The following is a 27,111-nucleotide window of genomic DNA, read 5'->3' on the forward strand; positions in this document are numbered from 1 at the left end:
GTCCCACAGAGCCCCCCACTGACTTACGGGTGCTGGCTCACCCAGCCCTGCACCTGAGATGGCCAAAAGGCAGCGACTGCCCCCTGGCTCACGGCAGAGAGACAGACTGGTGGTGCCTAATCAAGTGTCATCTCAGCACTCGAGAGGTAAAGCAAGGGGCGAGGAGTTCAAGACTATCCTTGGCCGCATGAGCTTGAAGATAGGAGGTTAGAACGCTGCTCAAGTCCCGAGGACCACCTGATTCAGCCTACCATGGCTTGAGTAGTTAGCCCAGCCCAGATGGCAGGGCCCCAGAGCTCCCAGTCAAAAAGCAGGTGGTAAGATGCACCCCAAGGCTTGTCCTTTGCACGGGGACTGGTCTTGGAGGTTTAGGTGAGGGTGTGGCTGGTGATGGGCTTGAGGAACTCTGAGCTGGTCTTGGCCAGCCCCCCAGTAAAAATGCAGAACCTGGTCAGCCTGACTATCTCCGTAGCAACCAGCTAGCTGTCCTTGTCCTGGCTAGGGGGCCAGCTGCCGCACCCTTCCATCAGCCCTCAGCCGGCTGGAGTTGCTTTCTTCCGAGGTAACCATGGCAACGCCTTTGTTTCGGAGGCCTGGCCCGCCTTCCTCTGTCTCTCTCTTTAGGAGCAGAGTATGCAGGGGGCTCTTTTCCAGTCCTAGCACGTCTCCCCAGTGCCATTGACAAGGGCCACCAGAAAGCCAGGCTGTCCCTGGGGTGGGAGCCAGAGAGGCAGACAAGGTCTGGTCTGCTACAGAGGTCCATGCACTCACTCCATATTTGCAGAGAGCATGGGCATCTGCAGAGTGGGCCATAGAGGAAGTCGGGGACCTGTGTGTGAGCACCACCTTACTGGAGGAAGAAGTGTGGCCTTGGGGCAGGATCCTTCAGCACAGGCTGAAGGATATACATACATTACTGATCTTGTCGTTCCGGGGATTCAGAACCCCTTTGGCAAAACCTCAGACTGGCTTAGAAAAATCCCAAGTAGTTACTCACTCAAGTAACTGGAAAGCCTAGGACAGATGTCAGGTGCAGCTGGCTCTGGGTGACCTAGGGGCCTTGCTAACTCCTTGGCTTCATGCTCTCAAGCAACCAGACACCTATAGCATCCCCAGACTCCAATCACTGTCTCCTCTCACTTGCTTCTTGGAAGGCTTGTAGAAGACACGAGACATCTGACTTAGTTCCCTCTGGTCTGACACTGAGCTGATCCTCCTGGTTAGGACAGGACCACATGCCCATCCCTACGCAATTCCTGTGCCCTGGAAAGTCCTGTGCAAGTCAGTAGCTATCATGTTTCATGTCACTCCACCTGTCTCAAACCAGACCACCATTCAAACGATATGAGGAGGCTGGCGAGGCCTCTCTGCAGAGGAAATTCAGTGCTCAGAGAGGTCGGTTAGCTTTCCTGAGGCCAAACAGCTGGCAAGGATGCAAGTTGCAGACGTGTCCCCAGAGATGCTGGGCATAACCAGAAGCTGCAGCAGACCGCAGGGCGCCTAAGGGTGTTAAAACAGGATAAACCAGCCAGGGAGGCAGGCGGAGGGGTAAACTGGCCCCAGGCGCTGTTGAGCCACGATTGGCACGCAAAGGCCATCGGCGACATTTGCCATTTGTCTAATCCTCTGCAACCATAAGAAATATCTACGGGGGTCCGTAGTTGATGGGTGGGTCTAGCCCAGCGCCTGCCGGGGACCGTCCACGCCTAGCCACCTGACTCACTGTTTGTAAACTAGCCTCCCCCAGGGCCACGCCCCTTCCTTCTTCCTCGCCTTCCTTCTCGCTTTGGTATCTGCATAAACCCACCTTTTCCAAGCGGCAATTGGCTGAGCGCGCCGCCACTCCCCGGTGCGAGCCGGACTCTGGAGGGGCCGCTGGAGAAGCTGTCCTGACAACGTGATCGGCATAGCCCCGCCCCTGACGCGGCCTGCGGGCAGGGCGCTGATTGGGCGGGCGGCGGCTGACGCCGGCGGCGCGGGGCGCGGCGAGCGGCGCGGCGGGCTGTGGGTCGGAAAGGTGCGGGCCGCACTTCCGCCTGGGTGTCAGTGGGTTGCGGGGTGCGGGCCGCGGGCGGGGTCGGGGCGGCTGTGGGGTCGGCGCGCTGCGCTGCGGGGACCGCGTTCAGGTGAGTGGGCCGCGGCGGGGCGGGCGGGCGAGGACGGGCTTCGGGGAGGCCCGTGTGCCGCCTAGGCCTCAGACGTTCCGGGGCCGGAGAGTCGGGGCGCTAGGCCGCCGCTGGCCGCCGGGAGTGTGGACGGCCGCGGGCTGGACGAGCCCCGCGGGACTAGTGCGAGGTCCGCGGTCGCGCGCGAGGGACTCTGGCGTTCTCGGTGCGTCCTGTTCGCGCTTCAGTCGGTAAGCTGCGCATCCCCTCGGGGCGCGCGCGGAACTTGGTGCCCGCGGTGGCCTCACGTCCGAGGTCCTCTCTCTCCACAGAGTCGGAGCGAGCCTTCAGACCGCCTGCGCCGGCGAGGCAGCCAGGGCTGTCAGATCTGCGCAGAGCCAGCCCTCTGCGCCCCGTGGGCCCGGCAGGTAAGTGGAGGTGGCAGTCCGCAGTCCTCCCTGAGGGTCCGGGCTCCTCCGAGACGCTGCGCCCTCTGCGCCCTCGGCCTGGGGCAGCTCAGTCTCGGGAGGAGGACAGGCTTTTGGGTTATGCCCTTTGGGGTCGGCCTTTGCGCATTAGGCTGGTTCTGTGGGGCTCCACACACACTTCGCCGAGGCCTGCGTTCGGGCTTGGCTCCATATCGACAGGGATATTGCAGGGACAGCTGCTGAGTGGGGTCTTCCGTGCTGGGGAGCTCCTGGCTACCTCTGCAGAGAGCTCAGCCCTTCCTAACTGCCCCCTGTCCGCTCTCCCACCTTCATTTCTGTTTGTGGCATGTGACAGCTCCTGTAAGAGACACATACGGGTCAGTTGTGTGCAGTGGGCTCTGACAAGCAACAGGTGCTCCAAAATGTTAGTTCACTGCTATGAATAAGGGCGACAGGGACACTTGGGTGGACACGTTCTCCCATGGTGCCATGTAAAGAGTGAGGAAATGGGTGGCTACATGTCCTCCATAGAATCTACCTCCTGTTTGCCCCAGGTACAGTCTGTTAATAACAACTCTTATCTCAAGGGATGATAATTTTGAGCAATTATTTGCTCTAGATCATTAGAAGCATGAGTCTGACCGCAGTCACTAACATCCTTATTCCTGAGGAATAGAGAGGTCACCTAGCTTACTGCAGATCACAGAGCAGTAAATTACGTAGCAAAGTCACCGTAACTCCAGAGTTCCCTTTTTCTCTTCTCTTTTGCCTCGCTAGGGATGAACATGGCCTTATGCCTGTCAGACAAGTGATCAACCTCTGCACTATTTCCTCAGCCCCAATTTCACATTATTAAAAAAAAGTTTAGTTAGGTGGTGGTGGTGGGGGGGGTGCACGCCTTTAATCCCAGCACTCAGGAGGCAGAGCCAGACGGATCTCTGTGAGTTCAAGGCCAGCCTGGTCTACAGAGTGAGTTCCAGGATAGCCAGGGCTGTTACACAGAGAAACCTTGTCTTGAAAAACCAAAAATAAATAAATAAAATAAAAATTATTAGCATATATTAACTATACATAATAATGGGTTTCATTATGACATTTTCATACACGTTATATATCTTGATCAGATTCATCCCCCTTGTTTCCTTCTCTTGCCTACCTCCCCAATGTGCCATTCTCTTTTTATTACAGATTATTTTTTAAATTACATTTAAAAAATTTAATCTATGTATGTGTGTGTGTGTCATAGTGTACACGGTGAGGTTAGTGGACAACATGTGGGAGTTGGTTCTTGACTTCTACCTTGTGAATGCCAAGGATCCACCTCAAGCCATCACCTCAGCAGTGAGTGCCTTTACCCAGTGAGCTGTGTGTCTTGCTCACGAATTCACATTCTTTTTGTGAGGGGGTGATTTGTTGTTGTTGTTTGAGTGCTGGGACTAAAGGCATATGCCACCATGCATTGATAAATTCACATTCTTAAACAGAGCTCCATACTCACTTTACACACACACACACACACACACACACACACACACGTTTTGGGGGGAGGTTATTTTTGAGACAGGGTCTCTCTGCATAGCCCTGACTGTCCTGGAACTCATTGTGTTGTTGTAGGACTTTTTTGGACCACCAGCTCCCAAATAATGATGAGATTTATTATTAGTTATGAAATCTTGGCCTTAGCTTAGGCTTGTTCCCAACTAGCTCTTAAAACTTAACCTATTTATATTAATCTCTGTTCTTTGTTTCTTGTAGCATGTGATGGATTTTCATTTTTCCATGAGGCAAGTGTTTATGAAACATTGTTTTCTTGTAAATTAAAGTAATCTTCCATCTGGCTATTGGATATTTGATGAAGTACCTCACCTGCCATGTAGTGCCTCTGTTGTGAGGTGTGCTGTGATGTTGCTTGGGGAAGAGGGTGCATTGGAGAGAGGCAGGGACACATATCCTGCCAGGAACAAATCCCGAAACTTTCCTTTCTGAAAGTTTTTCAAGAGCCTCTTTGGTCAGTATTAAATGAACATGGAATCTTGTTTTTTGTCCTCTTCTAAAGTATTTCTGTCTCAGTCTGTCTGCCCCCCCCACTTATATACATATACTATTCTTAATCTTTCTCACCTCTCTTTTTTGTTTTTTGGTGACATGGTCTCTCTTTGTAGTCCTGGCTATCCTGGAACTCCGTGTGTAGACAAGTCTGGCCTTGAACTCACAGAGCTCTGCCTGCCTCTGCCTCAAGAATGCTAGGAGGCACATGCCACCATACCCAACTAGGATTCTTTCTTAGGGTCTTCCTGTCTATCGTACACTTGCCATCCTTCTGTCTCAGCCTTCCCAGTGCTGGGATTATAGATTTGTGCCACCATGCCTAATATTAATATTTAACTGAACTCCTGCTGCATACCTCTGGAGATGCTGAGTTCTTGTTCACAAAGGCAATTGAAAATATAACATTTCTTTCTTTCTTTCCTTCTTTCTTTTTTTTCCCTCCCTCCCCTTCTTCCCTCCTTCCCTCCCCCCTCCCTCCCTCTCTCTCCTCTCTCCCTCTCTCTCTTTTTTAAGATTTAGTGTGTATGTACACACATTTCACACCAGTGGAGTACAGGAGATGATGTTAAATATCCTGGAGCTACCAGTGATTGCTGAAAACAGAACTCCTGGTCCTCTGTAAGAGCAGCAAGAACCCTTAACTACTATCTCTCTAGGCCCTGTTATTTCTTTCTTTCTTCCTTTCTTCTTTCTTTTTTTTTTTTTTTTTTTTTTTTTTTTTCTTTTTTTTTTTTTCTTTCTTTCTTTCTTTCTTTTTTATTAGAACATTTTTGGTCATTTTATTCTTCTGTGCTGCCTAAAATGGGGTTTCTGCATCTTGGAAATTATTTCTCTGATGTTCCTCTGGATACCCTTATCTTCTTCATCTTTGGTGTTTAGGTATGGGCAGATGCCTTTGGTAGAAGTTGTGCGACAGCCTTCACTGTGGTTGACATGTGTAGTGGGGAAGAGGGGAGACTTGTGGGTTCCTGGGTCCTAGCTACTCCCTAGCTGTTTGACTGGAGCAGTTCACTTTTCCTCTGACCGTCTGTGCTTTGTCTGAAAAGTGTTACTGAGAGGAAAGCAGGTAACATCGCTGTGTGTATGTGGAGGACAGTACAAGCACAGGAGCACCCTGGCTCCACCACCCGCACGGTGAGAGAGACCTAGGAATGATAACACCACACGTGAGATACTACAGTTTGGAGAGTCAGAGAACCTTTGCCGGGCACATCTGTGCTCCCTTTAGAGTGCATTGCCGAGGAATGAAGGCCATGAAGTGGGTTTCCTACTTGTAAAAATATTCCTAGACTTGAGGGTTTGTTTACTGTGACTTGCTGCGGGCCTCTGTGGCGGTACTGTGGGTGTTAAGGCAGTGTCTCCTGGTCATCACCTGCTTCCACTTAGATGCTGACATCTGATGTACTGTTTAGCACTAACTGGCCAGTGCAGGGTTTAGTCCCAAACTTAGTATAACATTCAGTTGATTGAAACAGATTAGTATTTGAACATAACTGTTAAATGCTTCAGTCATGGGGCCAATGAGATGGCTCAGAGGGTAGAAGCATTTGCCAGGGAGCCTGGGGACTTGAGTCCATTCCCCGAACCCCAGTGAATGTGGGATGATAGACTGACGCCACAAAGTTGTCTTGGCCTTTATATGTGCACTGTTGTGTGCGTGTTCCCCCCAGAATAAATAGACAAATTTTAAAAACAAAAACAAAAACAAACTTCAATCATAAGAGTTAATTGTTTAGGCTCTAGTTTGATAGTGGTCTTGGTGTCGGGTTCAGTCTTGAATTTGTATCTGTGATGTCTAAGTTTTGACTTTTCAAACTGATTTACTAACACCATTCTACTGCGTGGAGCTGTGGCCTGGTAAGACCTCTGGTTCAGTCTGAGCCTGCAGCCATTGCTCTCACTGTGATGTGCCTCTGAACTTTGTTGACATTTCCCGTTCTTTCTCAATTCAGAAAAGAAAGTGGGGTCCCTTGGCAGAGCCTCCAAACACCATGTCTTTTAGTTGGTGCAGTGGTGGTGAGCCTGGAAGGACTGACCCAGGAGGTGGCTGCATGGACTGCTGCTAGCTGCTTGTGTGTGTGTGTCTTTTCCTTTGCTTGTCCCCCCACCCCCACCCACATACACACTTTAGACTACCTGGTTAATTTTGAGGAACACACTCTGAGCTCTTGGTCTGTGCTGAGTAAGGCTGGGTGAGAGTGGGATGTTTACCTGTTGGGCTGACAGTGCCTGACCCTGGTATTGGAGTATTCTGAACCTATGCTAAGGTGTAGCAGGTAGATAGGGTCCCAAAGACTCTTGGCTAGAGTCTATATGCAAGTTTCCAAGAAGGGGTGGGCTGCTGGTTGGAAAGATGCCTGGTGAGTGCCTGCACTGGTGACTAGTGAATGCTGGCATTCTTGGGGTGGGGACAGATATTCATGGAGAACAAGAGATCTCCTGGGAGGCTATGCTGAGTCTGCTCTGGAAGGTATGGAGGCAACTGTAGGGAGGGAGGCCACAATGGCACACCTGACGGATGAATACAGGCTCATTAAAGGCTAGTTTTAGAAAGGGCTGGCTGCAACCTGGCATCTTGTGCTATTTGATCTTGACAGGAAATGACAGTGCTTTAAAAATAGGGTAAGTTTGTGATTCAGTGTCTGGGACACTCCTGGGAGAGAAAAGGAGCACCAAAGTAGGTGTCATAAGTGAGGCCCCCCCCCCACCTCACTCCTGTATATGCTCAATCCCAGTGCTGGCCTCTCCCAGTGATGTGTAGCAAAGTCAACACTCTAGATTTAATAGTTACATTCAACCAGGAGGTTTTAGGCAGGTGGGGCAGTTGGGGCTGGAAGGGTAGAGAGAAGTGGTCCTGGCTCAAACCTGGGGCACTTTGAGAGCATAGACCCATGAACTCTGGAGTCCCAGAGTCCCAGAGGTTGGATCTGCCCTTTTCAGAGCCCCTCTTTGGATCAGGGACCTTTGATCACTTAATCAATAGCTGAGTCACCATTCTGCAGACAACATGAACACTGAATTTAGCAGCTTTTCCTTTTTTATTCTTTTGTATTTTGGCAGGAGAGATCAGGGTTTGTGGATTCTCTGGCCTTGGTCTTAACAGCTGTTTACCCTCCCCCTGGTGCTCAGGAAGGATCTTGGGACTGACCTGGGTAGGTTTGGTTTTATCATGACAAATTTCTCAGCGCAGTAAAACCAGTTCAGTTGGAAGAGGAAGCTGGCCAAAGAGGATGTCAGAATCATCTGGGAGCAGACTGAGTGCACTGAGGACATCTCACTCATGGCTGATCAAGGGTTATCCATTTGGTTCTGCAACAGCTTCTCCTCCTTTTTATCCCGCCCCCACTCTTGCCAAAACTGTGGTTTTGATCAGCAGAGATCAGCAAGGTGGTGGTGGGTGTTGAGAGGAGCAGCAGCCACATGTAGCAGAGGATTGACCACTTGTCTGATTCTGCTGTTGTCTCAGTGCAGACATAAGCTGTGGGGAGACCCATCTACAACTTCTCCACCCACTCTTTTGAGCAGCTTTTGAACGGTTCTTTTCTGTTGTAGGATAATGATGACTAAAACAAACATTTTTGTACAAAAGCATTAAACTCACCTTGTATGTGCTTGAAATACATGCTGGATTATAAGATAATGTTCTTGAAGTCTGTAGAATGCTTTTGGTGCTTGCTTACTGAGTGTGATCTAGTGAAGGAAGTAATCTGTCATGGGGCTTCAGGCTCCCCTTAGAGGTGAACCCCCCCCCCATCCCCCCATCCCCCCACCTCCCCACCTTCCCCCCCCTCATTTCCCACCCCCCCCACTCCCGCCTAAATGGCTGCTGAGCACCTTCTTGGCCTGTAGTTGAGGGCCACCCTGCTGGTGTGGAGAATGGAAACAGCAGGTGATTAATGTTGTTGCTTCCCTTGCTTTTCTCAGGACCTAGACACTTCCCATTTCCTACATGAGTTCCTAATAAACTCAGAGTCCTCTGTGGCTGCAGAATTTGCTCAGCAGGTGTACACTAACAAGAGTTGCTCTTGCTACTTGCTGAGTGGAGACTGGAGGCTGAAGTCAGCTGTTCACTTACACAGCTCTAAGAATGGTTAGGTTTTACTTTGGGATGGACTGCGTAGCTCCTGGCAGAAAACCACAAATCTTGGGAAACCCTAGGAAAGCTGAGGCTCTGTGGCAGCTAAGGAGGGTAAAGCCCATTTGTCTTGCCTATAATGGCACTTCTTGTACAGCTGGAGTGAACTGTGTTTGGCTAAAGGATAAGGAGCCAGTGTTCGGTAAAGGTCACTTCTGATTCCTTCCTCGAGACCGCCTGTGCTTAAGCAAAGGTTGCGTGACCATGCACTCTCATCATGATGACTGCAGGTAAGGCTGAAGCAAAGAAAGGCTTTTGTTGTGGAAGAGTAGGGATTGTTTTTGTGATGCTAAATTTATACAAAATTTTAAAAAAAAACAAAACAAAACACTACACTTGTACCATGACAGGGCCCTTCAGATCTGCTCTTTCATCAGTGTTAACAAAGTCACTGTCCAGTGGCTGTGTGAGCCGAGAACTACAAGGTGGTTTGGAGAAGAGACAGACAAGCACAGATGCTCTCATTCTCTGTCTCCTGCTTGGTCTTTGGGGATTGGCTGTGGTGTTGAACTGAGCTAGGCTATACTGCTGCTGCCCCAGCACAGGCCTAGATTTATGGGGCTGGAAAATCTGCTTTGTTTCCTCCTACCCTTTCGGAGCTGTCGAGCACTCTTGGGTCAGTGGTTTAGCCTGTGAGGCCATTGGACCACACTGCCTTACCAGGCTGTTTAGAGTCGTTGGTGTATGGAATCATGTTGAACACCCCTTCCTCCATCATACCTCCATGTTTTCTGTGGCACGGTGGCTTGCTGCGTGCTGTAAGGTGACAGATGAAGACAGAGATGCTGAAGAGAAAGAAGGTGGCCAAAAAGGCGACACAGCCAGGAGGCATTGTCCACACAAGGTAGCCTTGCTGCAGGAGAAAGGAAGGAGGGTCCCTCACTAGGCCTGGCCGTTCTGACCCCAGGACTGTTGGCTCTAGGAGATGTTGGGAAAAGGGTGGGGAATGGAAGCCTGGGCCTTAGCTGCCTCTGGGCTGTGGGGAGGGCTGCTCGTGTAGCTGTGTGTTTGGATCGTGGAGCCAACCTTCATCTTTTTGACTTAGCTTTCTCATCCTCCACCTCAGTCTAACAGAGCTGCCTTGAACTCCTGCAGAGCTATTTTGACCACTGCAGAATATGTTCCTGAGTAATGCTTTCTTCATATCATGTGTCTGGGGTCTGACAGGCCCACCTAGGGCACACACCCAGAGAGTTCATGCTGGGTCGCTGACTGCATGTTGAGGAAGGATTGGCTCTGTGAGGATATGGTGGTACCCTGACTGGTCCTAATCAGTTATGTTATACTTTGACCTTTACATGAGTTTATCTGTCAACTTTGACAGTAAATGCTGTGGCATTTAGCCTAAGCTTAGGCACTTGTGAGACTTTCACTTTTTGAGGACTCCTGCTGCTCTATGATCCTGCTGCTGCTGCGTGGTCTTTTGGGACAGGACAAGTCCTTCAGTAACATCTATGAGCTTCCTGTCTGGTCAAGCAGAGGTTTTGGGGATTGGAGACTTAGCATCTGCCCACAGAAACTAACTAGAGAGTTTCTGCCACATTTGTTTGTTTCACAAATGGTTTTTCAGATAGGGTCTCATGTGCCCAGGCTGGCCTTGAGTTCCCCATCCTCCTGCCTCCACCTCCCATATGCTGAGATTACAGGTATGTGAGAAAAAGTGGCTTTAGAATGTTTGAATTACTCATACTGTGCTTTGTAGAAACCTATCTAGCTTGCCCTACCTGGTTTTAACAGCAGAGGTTTCCCATGACTAGGTTTTTTCAGCAAGCTGGCAGTGATGTCCCCCTGGTTGTTCTAATGACTCATTGTCCAAACTTCTAGATCTCTTCCCTCCCTTCTTTTCTCTCTGCTTCCCTCCTTCCCTCCCTCTCCTTTCCTATTTGTTTGAGAAAAGGTCTCAGTGTGTACTAGGCCGTCCGGGAACTCCAGATCCTCTTGCCTTAGTTTCCTGTGTTCTGGGATCATATGTATGTGCCAGCATATCTGGCTCTAGATCTATTTTTATCAATAACCTAAAGAGACATTGTAAGAGTAAAGTAGGAGAATTCGTGGAAGTAGTGGAACATTTTGGGCCTGGTTGGGTCAGGTCCTTGTAAGATGGAAGACAGCAAAGAGAGGGTACTTCAAGAGAGCCTGGTAGGGGCTCTTTTTGAAACAGGTGGGCAGTTAGTGGGTAGCAGAACAATTGTTGAGTGTCCCAGGTTGGGGAGGGGCTACAGTGATGGCGTGCTTGGGTACCAGATAGAAGGAAAGAGCCTTGCCCTCAACCTAGAATTATTTGTGGAGAAGGCGGAAGGCCAAAATGACGCCTAGCCAGAGTTAATTTCCTGGGTTTTCTGTAGACTTCAGAGAGGGAAATACCTGACCAGACAGCATTGATTAAAAAAATGAGAGCTGCAGAGCCCTTCCTGAAGCACAGTCCTGGTGGGTTGGTTCTGAGAGCAGGAGAATCTGTACGTCCGTTGCCCAAGAAGTAAGGTCTGCTTTTCCATCTACTTTGTGTGTGATCTCAACTTTGGCAGAGTGCTGTGTCAACACACAAAACACAGAACTTGGTGAGTGAGTTGCTCAGTGGGTAAGAGCACCTGTAGACTTAAGGTTTCTCAGTCCCTCCTTTTTTTTTAAAGCAATCACTCAAAGGGTTAATATTAATTACAAACTGTTTGGTCTATGGCTCAGGCTTATTGCTAGCTAGCTATTACATCTTAAACTAGCCCATTTCTGTTCATCTATGTATCGCTACATGTCTTGTGGCTTTACCTGGGTTCTGTTACATCTTCCTGTCCTGGCGGCTCATAGCACAGTGTCTCCCCAACTCTGTCTTTCTTCTCCCTATATCTCTTGGATTTTCTGCCTGCCTATATCCTGTGTTGCCATAGGCCAAAACAGCTTCTTTATTAACCAGTAGTAGCAACACATATTCACAGCATGCAGAAAGACCGTTCCACAGCAAGCACTTGTTGCCAAGCCTGTTTACCTGAGTTCCATTCCACGTGCTAGAAGCAAGAAACAGCTCTACAAGTTGTCCTCTGATCTCTACATGTACATGTACCTGCACACATACCTTCTCATCCCTACATACACACAGGAATAAATAAATAGGAAACAAAAGAACCCACAGCCCCCACCTCAAAGGGAAAAGGAGAGTTTATTCTAAGCTGAATGTGAGTCATGTTGGCCCAAGAATAAGGACTGGGCTTGTCCCGAGTGAAATGTCCCAGTATGGAGGCAGTTGTCGTGAACCTTGTGTAGCTGCAGAACAAAAGGGAACACGAGGTGGGCAGCACAGCAAAGCTTGGAATCTTCTGCTGTAGGCGGTAGGTATGGTGCTGCTGTCTGGTGATGCTCTTCGCTTTTGGTTGGTGGAAGCCAGCAGTCTGCTAAGAATACATCCCAGAGGTTTTGCCTGGTAGTCAAAGGGATCTTAGGTCAAACAATAAGGTAGGCAATGAATGGCAATTAAGGGGAAGAATGAAAACCCAAGATAGTTTGGCTCTGGGTCTGCAGCACTCCAACTCTGTACAATGGTGTGTTCAGAAAGCCGGACTTCGTTTCCTTTAACAGAAGAGGCTCGGTTCCCAAACACAGCTTTGCATTCTCTCAGGGTGTTCTGCTAAACCGAAAAAACACAGCCTATAGGTTACAGGGATGCTGCGATCCATGTTCTGGACTGGACCCTGGAGATGGGACAGACTTGCAGAAGATCTGAGGACAGACCAGGGTAGGTGTTCTTCCACCCTGTGGGCCATCTGGAGTGCTGGGCACCTAGGTGCTTTAGTGGTACACAGCCCCTTCTTCCTGTAGATCCCCACATCAGTTGTAGAGGTCCATCAGTAGAGTTCCTTGGGAACACTGTTGTGGCCAGCCTTGCCCCATCTCTGAGGCCCAGCTTCTGGTGGATTTTGATCTGCTGAAAACTAGTGAAATGACACCAGATTTGGCCTGACAGAGGACAGCAATCTTCTCAGGTCCTTGAGCACCGTCTGTCTCCTCCTGGGCCACCTGCAGCCATGCTGGGAGTTAATTAGAATTAATGGTTTCACTTACAGTTGTGAGACATCCTGAGGCTGCATGAGAAGACTGGGCCCTTGACCTTATGGAGTCTTGTAAAAAGGCTTTCCAGGATGGGTTCTTTTTGTTGTTGTTTGTTTTTTGAGACAGGGTTTCTCGTTGTAGCCCTGGCTGTCCTGGAACAGAATTAAAGGTGTGAACCACCTCCACCTGGCCCAAGATGGGATCTTGATTGTAGTTGTATACTAGGGTACATGTGGCAAGGACATAGACCAAAGTGACCATAGTGTCCCAGTAGCCAGCAAGCTTGTGTCTGACCTCACACTTTTATGCCCTTACTACAATTATTTTCTGTAATTTACTTTTAACATTGGGGGTTTTGCTTTAGATGAGAAAGCATGTAAAAAGAGCAGGCCAGCTTGCAGCATGCTTTTTATCATGGACCTTTTACAAACACAGCAGGAATGTACAAGGGTCTCTCGTGTACCTGTGTCCAGCCTGTTCTTCCAGGCCTGTCCTGCTGTGGGTCTACTCTGATTCTTTCTTTAGAAGAGACACTTAGCAGGCTGCTACCTGATCTACATGTATGTCTATACACAGCTCTAGAATATGATGCTCTTGAAAACCATGTCATTAACACCTTATGCATGAACTTGATCCTCATGCTGCCACATGTCCAGTTATCTCACTAGCCTCTCTGAGGTCCTGAGCTGTGTACAGCCTTGTCTGAATTTGGCTTCAGGCATGATATTAGTGTCTTTTTTTATTTAAAAAAAAAACAAAACAACTTTGTGTGTATGTTCTTGAGTGTATGTGCATGCACTACATGCATGCAGGAGCCTGCAGAGGTCAAGAGGATTGGGTCCCTTGGAACTGGAGTAATAGACAGCTATGAGCTACCATGTTAGTGCCAAGAACTGAAACCTGGTCCTTTGCAAGAGCAGCAGTAAGTGCTGTTAACCATGGAGCCATCTCTCCAATCCTGTTAGTGTCTTTTTTGATGTTTTGGTTTGGTTTGGTTTTTGACACAGGCTCTCTGTAGTCCTGGCTGTCCTAGAACTTGCTCTGTAAACCAAGCTGGCTCTAGCTCACAGAGATCTGCCTGCCTTTACCTCCCAAATGTCTGGCCTCCATTTGTGTGTCTCTCTCCCTCTACCCCTCACTCGCTCCTTCCCTCTCCCTCCCCCCTTTTCTCTTTCTGAGACAGGGGTTCTCTATATCCCTGGCCATCCTGGAACTCACTATGTAGACAAGACTGGCCTCAAACGCAGAGATCCACCTGCTTCTCCCTGAGTACTGGGATTAAAGATGTGGTCCAGCACTGCCTGGCAGCCATTTGTGTCTTTTTTTGTTTGTTTGTTTGTTTGTTTGTTTGTTTTTCAAGATAGAGTTTCTCTGGGTAACCTTGGTTGTCCTGGAACTCACTTTGTGTAGACCAGGCTGGCCTTGGACTCATAGAGTTTCACCTGCCTCTGCCTCCGGAGTGTGCTACCAGCGCCCAGCTCATTTGTGTCTTGTTAAATGTAGCTTTTTCCCCTTCAGGTACTAGAGATTGATCTCATGCTTTATGAATGGTAGACAATTGTTCTACCAACCGAACCATACCTGTAGCCTCTCAAGATAGCTTTTCACTTATTTGTTTGTGGTTTTATTTTGAGACGTCTTATATAGTCCAGGCTAGCCTCTGACTTGCTTTCTAGTCAGTGTAACCTTGATTTCCTAATCCTCCTGCTTGTACCTCGGGACTGCTGGGGTCATATATATGCTACTACACCAGGCTTCCAGGTGGCTTTTGAAGTGGGTGATTTATATGTAATAAAATGCCTGCATCTCATAAGGTTGAGATGAGAATATGGCCTTATATAGTTCAGCATGTGTGCTAACTTATGCCTTCCTTTATGCATGACATGTACTACCATAGAACCACTGCTCAGTGGAAATAATGTCTGTCCTCTACCACTCTGTCTCTTCCTTTCCTTTGTGACTTGTTTATTAGAGAAACTGTCTCTGGCCTGGAAGGTTCCAGTCAGAGTGTGGGCTCCCACAGTGTCTAGCACAATCCTTTTCTGAGCACTTCCTTAAGTTGGTAGATCAAGCCAGATGCTGGGCTGCATTTTGGCATGATTTACTCAGCTGGAAGGCTTTCGTTGGCCATGTGTTTTTTCCCCCCAAGAATGAACAGAGTGTTACTTCTTTGGTCACATTTGATCTTAGCCAAGGGCTAAGAAACAGTTTTACTCTTTTTGTTTGTTTTGAGACAAGGTGTCATGCTTCCTGGGCTGGCCTCAACATGAGAGCTGAGGATGACCTTGAACTCTTGACCCTTCATCTCTGGAATGCTGAGATTACAGGGTTAGAGTTAGAGTTTACATGGTACTGGGGATCAAGCCCAGGGCTTCTTGCACGTTAGATACACACTTTATCAGTCAGGCCACATCCTCAGCCCCTCTTTCCTTGTTTTCAAAATAATTCATTGACTACTGGTGAACAATCACCTCTTTGTTAGTGTCGTCAGGAACATGAGCCATCATTGTGTTTGATAGGTCTGTTATTTGCAGTTCATTGATATCCAGGTTGTCTCATCTTTGCTGTTGAAGCTTTTGGTTTGGCCTCTTGACTTTGTCCATTTTGTGCTCTTGTAGTGATACTGCAGAGTAGGCAGTTTATACTGAGCAGAAACACACTGGCTCTCAGTTTGGGATGTTGGAAAATGTAATAAATGGTACCAGTGTCTGGTGAGGTTGTTCCTGCTGCATCACTACTATAGAAGGTAGGCTGTGTAAGGGCAAAAGGAGGAGAGACAGTCACTCAAGGGCAAGTGTGTCTGTATAGGTGGGAGCTGACTTGTCACTGGGAACCTATACCCTCCAGAATGACATTGATAATTTATTTGTCCACAAGGGCAGGCCTGCCAGGTGGTGGTGGCACACGCCTTTAATCCCAGCCCTTAGGAGGCCGAGGCGGGCGGATCTCTAAATTCGAAGTCAGCATGGTCTGCAGAGTGAGTTCCAGGACAGCCAGGGCTGCTTTACAGAGAAACCCTGTCTCGAGAAGGGCAGGCCTTTGGCCTAGTCACCTTGTAGAAATCCATCTTGGAGGGACAGACATAGCACATCGGTGGCTGTTTGGGTGTCTTCTACCTGCAGGACAGAATAGTGTCCAACCTGGCATGAGCTGTTTCTCCTTCAGAGAACTTACCTTCCTCCTACAGCTGTTGGCGGTTGAGGGCCGGCTCTGTCCTGGTAAGCATTAGAAGCAAGCAGCACATTCTTGCTTTACAAGGGACAGCAGACCATGCAGTGAACTGTGGCAGCGCTCTGTGCTGCTTCACAGGTGTCTGCCTCATAACTAAGTTATATAGCTCGTTGGGAAGGGAGCAAAGAAAAGGGAAGTACCCAAAGCTTGGCGCGCTGAATACCTGTTGGTTGATGATTAGAAGCTTAGGAGATTATAAGTATGCAAAGCTTCAGGGATTGGGTGAGTGTTGTCTCCAGTACTGTGTGGACCACTCCAAGGGCAGAAGGCATATTTCTCACTAGGATCTTTCCTTGCCTGTCAGGTATCACAGGCAACTGCTCAGAGACTCTACTTATTTTCAGAAAAAACAAAACCTTTTCAGACACTTTGAAGGTGGTTGTTTGTTTTGTATTCACTATGTATGCCTGGCTAACCTTGAACTCATAGAGATCCTCTTGCCTCTGCCTCAAAAATGCTGAGATTGCCGGCCAATGGTGGTTCACTACTTTAATCCTAGCACTTGGGAGGCAGAGGCAGGTGGATCTCTGAGTTCAAACCAGCCTGGTCCTCCGAGCGAGTTCCAAGACAGTCAGGCCTACACAGAGAAACCTCGTCTCGAAAAAACCAAAAAAAAAAAACAAAAAAACAAACAAACAAACAAAAAAGGTGAAATTAAAGGAGTGTGTGTCTGGCTACAGGTTGAATTTTTGCTTTACTGTTTTAAAATACTGTTCTTGGGCCGGGCGGTGGTGGCGCACGCCTTTAATCCCAGCACTCGGGAGGCAGAGCCAGGCGGATCTCTGTGAGTTCAAGGCCAGCCTGGGCTACCAAGTGAGCTCCAGGAAAGGCGCAAAACTACACAGAGAAACCCTGTCTCGAAAAACCAAAAAAAAAAAAAAAAAAAAAAAAAAAATACTGTTCCTGGGCTGGTGTGGTGGCATACTTAGTCTCAACCTTCCACAGGCAGAGGCTAGTGGATCTCTGTAAATTTGAGGCCATCCGGGGATTCATAGAGAGACGCTGTCTGAAACAAAACAAAACAGTTCTTCCTGACAGGAGAAATTATTGTATAGGAGTTCTAAAATGCTAAGCTAAGATAATTTTGAGAAAACTGAAGCTTCTTTTGGTTACATGCTAGAAGTAAGTTATATAGTTGTCTTGATTCTCTGGCTAGAGATGCCACTCCTAGTGGAGTGTTCCCCGAAGTGTGTGAGGTCCTGGGTTCCATTCCCAGCACCACAAAGGAAAGAACAGCTGGCTTGAGATAGATGAAAGGCAAATATTGTGGCCGTCTGGTACTTGTTATCCAGCTCCTTATGACTCACAGCAGAGCCCCACCTTCATGTGATTGCCTGTTGAAACTACTCGAACTACCCACGTCTTCCTAAATTAACCTGAACAACCGTAAATAATTATATATATATATATATATATATTATATATATATATATTATTTTTTTTTTTTTTTTTTTTTTCTTGAGACAGAGTTTCTCTGTGTAGTTCTTGCTGTCCTGGAACTTGCTTTGTAGACAAGGCAGACTGATGTTGAACTCACAGAGATCTGCCTGGGATTAAGGCATGTGCCACTACTGCTTCACCCTAAAATATAACTCTTAAAAAAGCTTCTTTTTTTATACTACTGAAACCTAGGCCTTCCTTACAGACACTGGGCAAGCGCTCTACTACTGCGCTACATTTTCCAGCCCTCTTTTTTCACACTTTTTTTTTTGAGACAAGGTTTCTCTGTGTAGCTTTGGAGCCTTTCCTGGATCTCACTGTGTAGCCCAGGCTGGCCTCGAACTCAGAGGTCTGCCTGCCTCTGCCTCCCGAGTGCTGGGATTAAAGGTGTGTGCCATCCCCCCACACACCCCCCATCCCCCACGGCTTCATTCTATTTTTAAATGTGTGTGTTCATGTATGCGTATTTTCATGTATGGGGGTACATGTGTACATGTATGTGTGTGCATGAATGTGGAGTCTAGAGACTGATGTCTGGAATCTTCTTCAGTTGCTCTTCCACTTAAGGGTCTCGTAATCAAAGTCAGAACTTGCTAGTTGGTTTGCTCCAGGTCCCCACCTTCGAAGCTGCAATTACAGGCAGACTACCTCGCCGTGTTTACATGTGGGGGGCTGCGCTTCTGGACTTCAGTCTGCTTGCTTGTGTGTTAACTGCTGAGCAGTCTCCCTGGTCCTAGGCCTTGACCTGTTTATTTATTTATTTGGTGTTTTGCTTGTTTGTTTATTGTGTGGTGGGGGGATAGGGATGTGTGAGGTCAGAAGACAGCCTGCAGGAGTTAGTTTTTTCCACCTTATCAGTACTGAGCCATCTGATTGGCCATCAACCTTGAACTTTCAGTTTCCTCTAGGATTACAAGTGTGCTACAAGGCCAACTTTCTTTTTCATCTTTATATTAGGTATTCATCCTTTCATTCCTGATGCTTGAAGAGTATATTTGTTATAATTCATTTTTTTTCTTTCCTTAGACATGAGGTCACTTTCTCCCTCTCCCCCTCTCTCTCTCTCTCTCTCTCTCTTCTCTCTCTCTCTCTCTCTCTCTCTCTTTTTAAGATAGGGTCTCATGGTATGGCCCTGGCTGACCTGGAACTTCCTTTGGAGACTAGGTGAGCCTTGAACTCACAGAAATCTACTGCCTATTCCTGGGGAGTGCTGGGATTAAAGGTTTGTGCCAATGCACCCGGCCCAAATGGAGATCAGTTGGATCAATTTAAAGAATGAGTAATTAGCTGGGCATGATAGTACACACACCTTTAATCCCAGCCCTTGAGGCAGAGACAAGAGGATCTTTGAATTCTAGGTTAATTCGAGGCCAGCCAGAGAGCTACATAATGAGACCCTGTCTCAAACAAACAAAACCCAAAAAGTCAAAATAAAAATATGGGTATTTAAAAGCTGTTTCCAGAGCATAAGCTTTGTAGAAGCTGAGTTCATTCCAAAATATTTCTTCCTCAGATTTCCAGTATTCACACAACTTCTGCGTAAATATAGATCAGATATGATCCAGTAGGAAGACCAAATCCCAGAACAGTGATAGCCTGGTCACTAAAGGATGAACGGGGAGGAAGAATTCTTTGATGCCGTCACAGGTGAGCAACTGCAAGAGACATGACCCAGACACTGCATCTTGTGTGGGAATCTGTGGGGTCTGGAGTGGGATTTGGCCTGGCTCAGCACAGCAAGGTCACGGGTGTGTTAGATGAGACCTTAGCTTTTTAGAAAGACAGTGATGTCTTCTTCTCTCATAAGAGGAACCCTGACTGGATCTTTTTTTTTTTTTTTTTTTTTTTTTTTTTTTGAGACAGGGTTTCTCTGTGTAGCTTTGCGCCTTTCTGAAGCTCACTTGTAGCCAGCTGCCTCGAACTCACAGAGATCCGCCTGGCTCTGCCTCCCGAGTGCTGGGATTAAAGGCGTGCGCCACCAACGCCCGGCTTGCCCCTGACTGGATCTTAAGAGACAACATGAAGGACAGTATGGGCTGGACTCTTTGAAAGAACCTCCTTGAATATAGTTATTTTATTTTACTTGTGTGTCTGTTTTGCCTGTATGTATGCATGTGAGTTACATACATGTGAGCCAAAAAGACAAGCAAGGAAAATAAAATAACTATAGGAAAGTCAGTGGGACATAGACTTCCTTACACGTGCACTAAGGTGTGCTTGGTGCCGTGGATGTCAGAAGAGGATATCAGATCTCCTGGAACTTTAGTTGTGGATGGTTGTGAGCCACCATATTGGTGGAGGGGGAGGAGCTAGGCATGGCCTGGCTATATATGCCTGTAACTCCAGTTTTGGGGAGGAGGCCACACAGAAACAGGAAGATTGCTGGAGCTTGCTGATATGTCAATCTAGCGGAAAAATGTTGAGTTCCATGCTCAGTGAGAGACCCTATCCCAAAAGACCAAATGGAAAGTGATAGAGGAAGCCATGTAATACCATCATCTGTCCTAGATGTATTCATGCATGTGAACACAAGCATACACAACACATATACTCTGACACAAATACCTTCCCTGCCCTCACAGTAGCAATCTCAAAGCTCAGTCTTTATGTTTGAAGTGACCATTGTAAGTGGTGTTGTGCATCACTGTGCCTGGCTGAAGTGGTTGGTAGGTGGGACAGAGGCCATCAGTGAGCAGGATAGAGGAGAACTGCTCTTCCTCTTGGTGCTGGCAGAACTGGGTCCCCCCAGGCATCTGTAGACTCTTCCAGTCACAGCTCTCTGATCCTTAACATTTCCATTATCTACTATGCTGTCCATATTCAGAATGCCCTTTTGTTTTCTGTGAAGGACTACTCACTGCCCATGGAAAGGGACTTCAAGGCTTGTCTGTTTCATTTCTTGTCCTTGACTTTAGGTACACAAACACTGAGCTTTGAAGTACTGCAGTGGCTCCCAAGCTACAGCCCTGCCAGGATTGTTCCTCCCTGTCCCCCTGCTTGCTAGAACCTCCATTCTTGTAGAGCATCTGGGTATGAACAATCAGACATTCACTGCTCAGTCCCAGTGGCCGATAAGGAGACACTGAGCTCCTTGCCATTTCCAGAACTCAGTGGAATAATTTTCATTATTCATGGTTGAAACTCAGTGGTTCTGTTCCCCATTAGTGTATGCCTACAAGTGGAGCTTGCTGTGGAACAGCATCAGTAGTCCTCGGAGGAGGAGTCCCCAGGCCATACCTGGGAGGCCATGCCTGCCATGGAGTGACCACCTCAGATGTCTCCTTACTTACAAGTCCCGCATAAGTGCCCTCTCACCAGGGACTCAGTGTAGCAGATACTACTTCACAGACCCCTGAGCTTTTGGATAAGTTTGTCTTGATGTTCCCCAAAGACGGCTTTTGCCTTATTGATGTTCAGATGATCTCTACCATCCCAGTAGACCACAATGGACTTTAGAGGTGCTGCTCCCACACAGCAGTGTTCTTTCTGTGTGGCCTGACACTGAGATGGGCCCTCACTCTTACTGAGTTGGGAACAAAGATAATTATTCTCAATGTACCACTTGAAAACAATCAGATGGGAATGGTGGCTCATGATCCCAGCACTCGGGATGCAGAGACTGGTGGATCACTGTGAGTTTGAGGCCAGACAGGTGGTAGTGGTGAACACTTTTTAATCCCAGCACACAGGAGGCAAAGGCAGGTGGATCTCCAAGTTCAGGCCAACCTTGTCTACAAAGTGATTTCTAGGACAGCCAAGGCTATACAAAGAAACCCTGTCTCCAAAAACCCAAAAAACAAACAAACAAAAGTTCCAGGCTAGACAGGGCTACATAGTGAGGCCCTGTCTCAAAACACAAAACCAAATAAAAGGTTTGCAGATCTTTATTTAGGCCTTCGTTGGTGTAGTCTTGAAGTAGGTTTCTATATCTCCCAAGTCTAATAAACATGACCATTGTGTTTATTTCTTGCAGGCTTTGATTCTGATAACTCTACAGGGGACTTTTCAGAGGCAAATAAAATCAGTGGGATGATTGATTTGGACACCAGCAAAAGTACTAGGAGTGGGAAAAGTGGGGAGAGACCACCACAAGAGAATGGAATTCAAAAACACAGGTAGGCTGTCTTACAAGTTTTGTTTCAGAATTTTCCAAAGTATATCTATGATCACTCCCATATGTACTATAAGGTATCCCTTAGGTCTCATAAATTGAGCTGGTGCACCCCCAGTTCCAAGGTGACTCTTCCAGGCAGTCTAGCCACCAAAGTCTCATGAGACTTGCTGCCTGTCTGCTGGGGGCATGGAGACCAGTGGGCAGTGTTTGATCCATGAATCCTCCTCCATGAAGTAATAGTTCTGTCCCAGAATGGCTTAGGGCCTGTGCATAACATGATCCACAGACCTCACCCACAGACCCACCTGTCCCTCCACAGACACCAGGTTAATTCTGTTGTCCCTTCTGTGTCTTACTGAGAAATGTTGCCCACTGAACCTGTAGGGACGGAAAGGGTTTGATGAGTTGCTGCAGCAAAACTACATTCTATTTTTTCTTACCATGTTCATTTGTGTATCTAGACAATGATAACAGTGGTCATCATGGGAAGTTCTCAGTCTCTGTTAGGAAAAGCAGGAGTCCACAAAGGTGATCCTTGGGACATAGGCTTCCTTACACATATATTAAAAGATATTTGGGGTCTCAGTGGACCCTCCAGCCTCACTGCTGACCTTACACATGGGCCCATTTACCTTCAGGGCAGGTTCCCTCAATGCCCAGGGTGCTCACCCTTCTGTTGTCCTACGCTCATGTGCTTAGTGGGTGCAGGAGCACATCACATGGGTTGTGAAGGCCTGTCTAAGGTAGCTTATGTTCACTCTATACCTCACCATCTCTCTCCTATGTGGTGATATATTGTGTACCCTAATAAACTTGCCTGAGGATCAGAGGACAAAGCCAGCCACTAGATTAGACATAGAGGTCAGGCAGTGGTGGCACACACCTTTAATTCTATCCCTCGGGAGGCAGAGATCTGTCTGGATCTCTGTGAGTTCAAGGCCACACTGGAAACAGAGCTAGGCAGTGGTGCACACACTTTTAATCCCAGTACTGGGAAGCACACACACCTTTAATCCCAGGAAGTGACATGGCTGGGCAGAAAACAATATGTAAGGCGTGAGGACACAGGAACTCACTCTCTTGAGGCTGAGGATTTCGTAGAGGTGAGAGTGTCTGGCTGCTCTGCCTCTCTGATCTTTCAGCTTCCATCCTGATATCTGGCTCTGGGTTTTTATTAAAAGACCATCTAAAATTCAAACAGCACTTCTAAGTGTACATCACCTTGTGATCAAACACATCACTGAGCTTGGGACCACTGCTTCATTCTCTGTCACCCTGATCTGATGCTTTGGCCTCTAAATGTACCTGGATCTTGAGGTTCTCTCATGTCCACGCTGCATCAAGTATGCCACCTTCCCTCAGTCTTCCTTCTAAGTACAGTGGTACTTATCACAGTCAGAGCTGTTGGTGCCACCTCCGTTCTCTGCCTAAAGCTAATGTATCTGGGATTCATTCCTAGCCTCACAGCCCAGTCCCAAGGGGCTCTGAATAGTGCCCTGTTTGCTCACAGAAGTACTCCATCTTGGGCGTTGATCTACATGGTCACTGTGTTGAAATGAGGACTGACATCTCCCCTATCCCTTGTACTCAGACCTGTCCTCATTCACTCCTGGATTTGCCTCCCCTGGTGCCTCTTGCTTTGAGTTCTACATCTAGAGCTGTACATACCCAAGTTCTTCCCCATACTGCTGTCTCAGCCTGGAGCCTTGCCATCCTTCATGTCTTTTCCTATTGTTCCTTCCCATCTTGCAAGGGTTGTGTGTTAGTTACTTTCCTATTGCTGTTATAAACACCACAACCAAATCAGGACTAACAGTCCATCATCAGGGAAGCCAAGGCAGAGACCATGGAGGAATGCTGCTCACTGTGTTGCTCCCATGGCATGCTCAGTTTGCTTTCTTACGCAACCCAGGACCATCTGCCGAGGAGTGGCACTGCCCTCAGTGGGCTTGGCCCTCCCATATCAGTCATTAATCAAGGAAATGCCCTATATAGACTTTCGTATAGGCAGTCTGATAGAGGTATTTTCTCAATGGAGGTTCCTCTTCACAGATAATCCTAGCTTCTGTCAAGCTGACAAAAACTAACCAGCACAGGTTGTATTCTTGGGGCCTTACCCTGATCCTCTACAGAGCTATAATTTCCACTTCTTGTGGCCCTCACAGTTTTCCATGTGCACAGCATTCCAGCTGTTTTTGGCAGCTCTGGTGCATAGTGCTCAGTAAACATGAAGATTTCTTTTCCTTTCCTGTTTTGTCTCAGGGCTTCCTTTCTCCCTTTTGTCTTGATTCAGTTACCCACATGAACCCTTTCTGAGGTCTTACCAGGCAGACCCCAACTGTCACCATCCCAGGATCAAAATGCCCAGTTAGTGTTCTCTGGCTCAACTTCAGTGGAGTGTCATTGAGAATTCCACAGTAAAAACTAGAGTGTCCTCTAAGGGCTCAGAGCAGTCATGTTTATTATCTGAATGCTTGCTCTATGATGCCTTCTCTGCACTCCTGTGATGGGCCATATTCCTTCCCACAAGGCAGTCAGATCTCTACTGAGGCTTCTTCCTACTCCATGGAGACAGTGCTCAGTATAGCCCACAGTTTCTGGAGGGAGCTATAGTCTGTCCCCAGGTACCCAGAGCAGGAGTTGAGGCTAAAGTTACCTCTGGGCCCTTATGAGTGGAGGGAGGGTAGCTTGAGAAGGAGTGCACCTTGGGAAGATTGGTCTGTGTCAGAGGGTGGATAGCTAACTTTGGAGAGGATTTTCTTGACTCATTTCACTCTTTAGTCTCAGCTCTGCCCACCATCCTGGGGTTGGGCCGAAGCTCCTAAAGCAGGCAGTAGGGATGCAAGCAGAGGGACTTCATTCTCATTGTCAGCCTTGTCTCCAGCTCACAGGAGAAAAGCAGTGGCCTGGCCACTGCAGGGTCGGCTGAAGACTCCAAGGTTGCCATAACCAGTAACCATTACCAGGACTTAAAAACAGTGGTACAGACACCCTGCAGAGTCTCAGCTGTGACTGAAACTCTTCCAGTCATGCCACTGTTCAGAGACACTGATATTTAGGTCTTGAGCAAAGATGGTGATCTTGAGCAGTTCCTGTGAGAAATACCCACTGGTTAATATAACCCATTGGTTAATAAATGCCTATTGCTCTCAAATTACTCACAGGACAGCCCTTCCTGCCCCCATGTTCACCAGAAGCGATTTCAGCGTGTGGAGTATCCTGAAAAAATGCATTGGTTTGGTGAGTGAAGATAACTCATTTGAAGCATGGAGCTTAGGTGTTAATTCCCATGAGGTTTGCACTATTGGTATCTAAGAGAATGTACGCTGTATATTTATATTCATGAAATTGAGATAACAAGGCAGGGAAGGAACAAATGCATAAGGGGAAGGGAAACAGCATAACATAGGAACAGCAGGTGGTAGGAGACATTCCGTAAGGCCTTTTTCCTGGTGCTCTGAAATGTGCTCTGAAAGTTTGCTTATGGCCTGAACACCTTCTGCATGTGAGCAGGTGGGCCCTAGCTACACACCAGGCTCCAGATAGCTTCTGTCAAGTCCTGAGGCTTTGTGTCAGGAAGTGTCTAGTAGCCATTAACTTTCCATATGGGCGTCTTTGACTATTAGAAGCCAGTGTGCTCATGGCTTGGGCACTTTTCATGCATAAACCAGCACTTGGCAACAAGACTCAAGTCAGAGGGTCCAGAAGTGCACACTGCCAGGTTTCAGATGTGTCTGCCTGCGTTCTTTTAATGCCGTCGTTGTTGTTGTTTGTGATTATTTCTATACTTTCTTCCCAGAGAAAACTTCACTTCCTCCCAACCTTTTATTTTAAATAACTTCAGACTGATTAAAGGTAGATAGATTGGTATGGGGTTGACATTAGAAGCTGGAAGAACGCATAATTAAAGATTCTCTTTTGGGCAGGAGCACACAGAAGTTAGGAGCTCTTATCTGTCTTCATTCAGAATTGTTTAGTGTCCATACATCTTACTGGGGATGATGACCTTACCTTAATTGCTTGATTGTATATCCCTACTGCAAAGTTTTCCTGTTTTTTATCAGTGATTGTGTATGGGTCTGGGAGAATCATGTAGGCTCATCTGTTTCATTTTTGATTTTTACAGATTCCTTTTATAATTTTCTTTCAAAATATGGGTCCAAAGTCAAATTCATTAAATATGTGTTAGTCTGTTTTATGTTGCCTGTACTACAATACCGTAGAGTAGGTGAACTGTAAGGAAAGATTGGCTTGCCAGGCATGGCGGCGCACGCCTTTAGTCCCAGCACTTGGGAGACAGAGGCAGGCGGATCTCTGTGAGTTTGAGGTCAGCCTGCTCTACAGAGTGAGTTCCAGGACATCCAGAGCTGTTGTTACACAGAGAAACCATGTTTTAAAAAAAGGAAAGAGGCTTATTCTTAGCTCCTCTGGAGGTATAAGGCCAAGGGCATGCATCTGGTGATGCCTTCAATGCTGACAGAACTATGTGGTAGCATAGGACATCATGTGGGAGAGACAGGGAAGTGACGTGTACAGTTGTATGTCTGTTGGTCTCTCTTCCTGTTTTTTGTTTGTTTGCTTGCTTATAAGTACTAGGGATTAAATCCAAAGCCTCAGGTGCATTCTACCACTGTGCTGTTTCCCTAACCCTTGCCCTGTTCTTTTATTATTATTAATTATATTTATTTATGTGCACACATGTGCATGTGGAGGTCAGAGGACAGCTTGCAGGAATGAATTCTCTCTTATAGTGTACATGCTGAATCATCTCACCAGCTCCCTTGCCCTGTTCTTACTTAGCTACCATAATCAACCATGGAGGCTCCACCCGATGACTTTACCTAATCTTAATGGCTTCCCAGAGGACTAGCATTCAACACTATAGATGGATTAAATGTCATTCTCTTAATTCTTCAGAGTTAATTGCTGAAACCTTGGGATACTAAGACCACATCCAGAGCATGGCAGTGTGTCCTAGGAAGCTCAGCTTCCTGTCTTTGTCCCTCTGCACAAATAGCTGTCACCCACCCTCAAAGTCTCTTACTCCATGTCCCACACCCTGAATTATGTCTTAAGTCTTCTCCCTATGCCTTCAGAGAGGCAATAGGCTTTTCTTTATTCCTATTCTCACTCAGCTGCCAATCTCTTAAGTGATCTTGTAACTACTTCATGCCCCTTTCTTGGTTGTCTTTCAGTTTAGTGGGATGGTGCCCTGTTTTGGACATTAGACCATTTTTAGCTTTTGGCTGACCAAAGCGGGTTACAGGGGCTAGCCCTGCATGTATGCTTGCTGAGGCTCAGAAATGGATGCCCAGACATGGGATTGCTAGATCAAAGGAGAAATGTGTTAGCATTTTGCTAGCTGTAGTCAAGACTGCTTTGTATGCTGTATTACTGTACCCAGCAGCAGGGGTGGAGCCTGGCCTGTGGAACCCAAAGCTGAGGGTTTAGAGCAGAGAAGCGGTGTGCATGCAAGTGCGTGTGAGCCCAGTTAGCCTTCCTCTTGCTGGGGACCTTCTGTGTTTCTTCCTGCCCGCTGCTGACCTCTCTGACCTCTTGCACTGTGGGCTG

At 47.5% G+C, this 27,111-nt stretch overlaps 1 protein-coding gene across 6 annotated transcripts in view; it reads left to right on the forward strand.

Moving 5' to 3' along the window:
- The window catches only part of Osbpl2 (oxysterol binding protein like 2), a 50,044-nt gene that overhangs the window by 1,166 nt on the left and 21,767 nt on the right, over positions 1-27,111 (forward strand). Inside the window, exons 1-5 of one of the 6 annotated variants that reach the window (XM_028885336.2) lie at positions 1,976-2,017; positions 2,438-2,533; positions 18,940-19,073; positions 21,400-21,541; positions 24,705-24,780. In XM_028885336.2, the coding sequence (XP_028741169.1) occupies positions 19,037-19,073; positions 21,400-21,541; positions 24,705-24,780 (255 nt within the window). In that variant the 5' untranslated portion in view covers positions 1,976-2,017; positions 2,438-2,533; positions 18,940-19,036. Of the gene's footprint in view, positions 1-1,975; positions 2,018-2,055; positions 2,127-2,165; positions 2,357-2,437; positions 2,534-18,939; positions 19,074-21,399; positions 21,542-24,704; positions 24,781-27,111 lie in introns of those variants that run through there. The other 5 variants (XM_028885335.2, XM_028885338.2, XM_028885337.2 and 2 more) reach the window with 5 other exon arrangements.

This window comes from Peromyscus leucopus, chromosome 4 (assembly GCF_004664715.2).
Source record: "Peromyscus leucopus breed LL Stock chromosome 4, UCI_PerLeu_2.1, whole genome shotgun sequence".
NCBI classification, from domain to species: Eukaryota; Metazoa; Chordata; class Mammalia; order Rodentia; family Cricetidae; genus Peromyscus; species Peromyscus leucopus.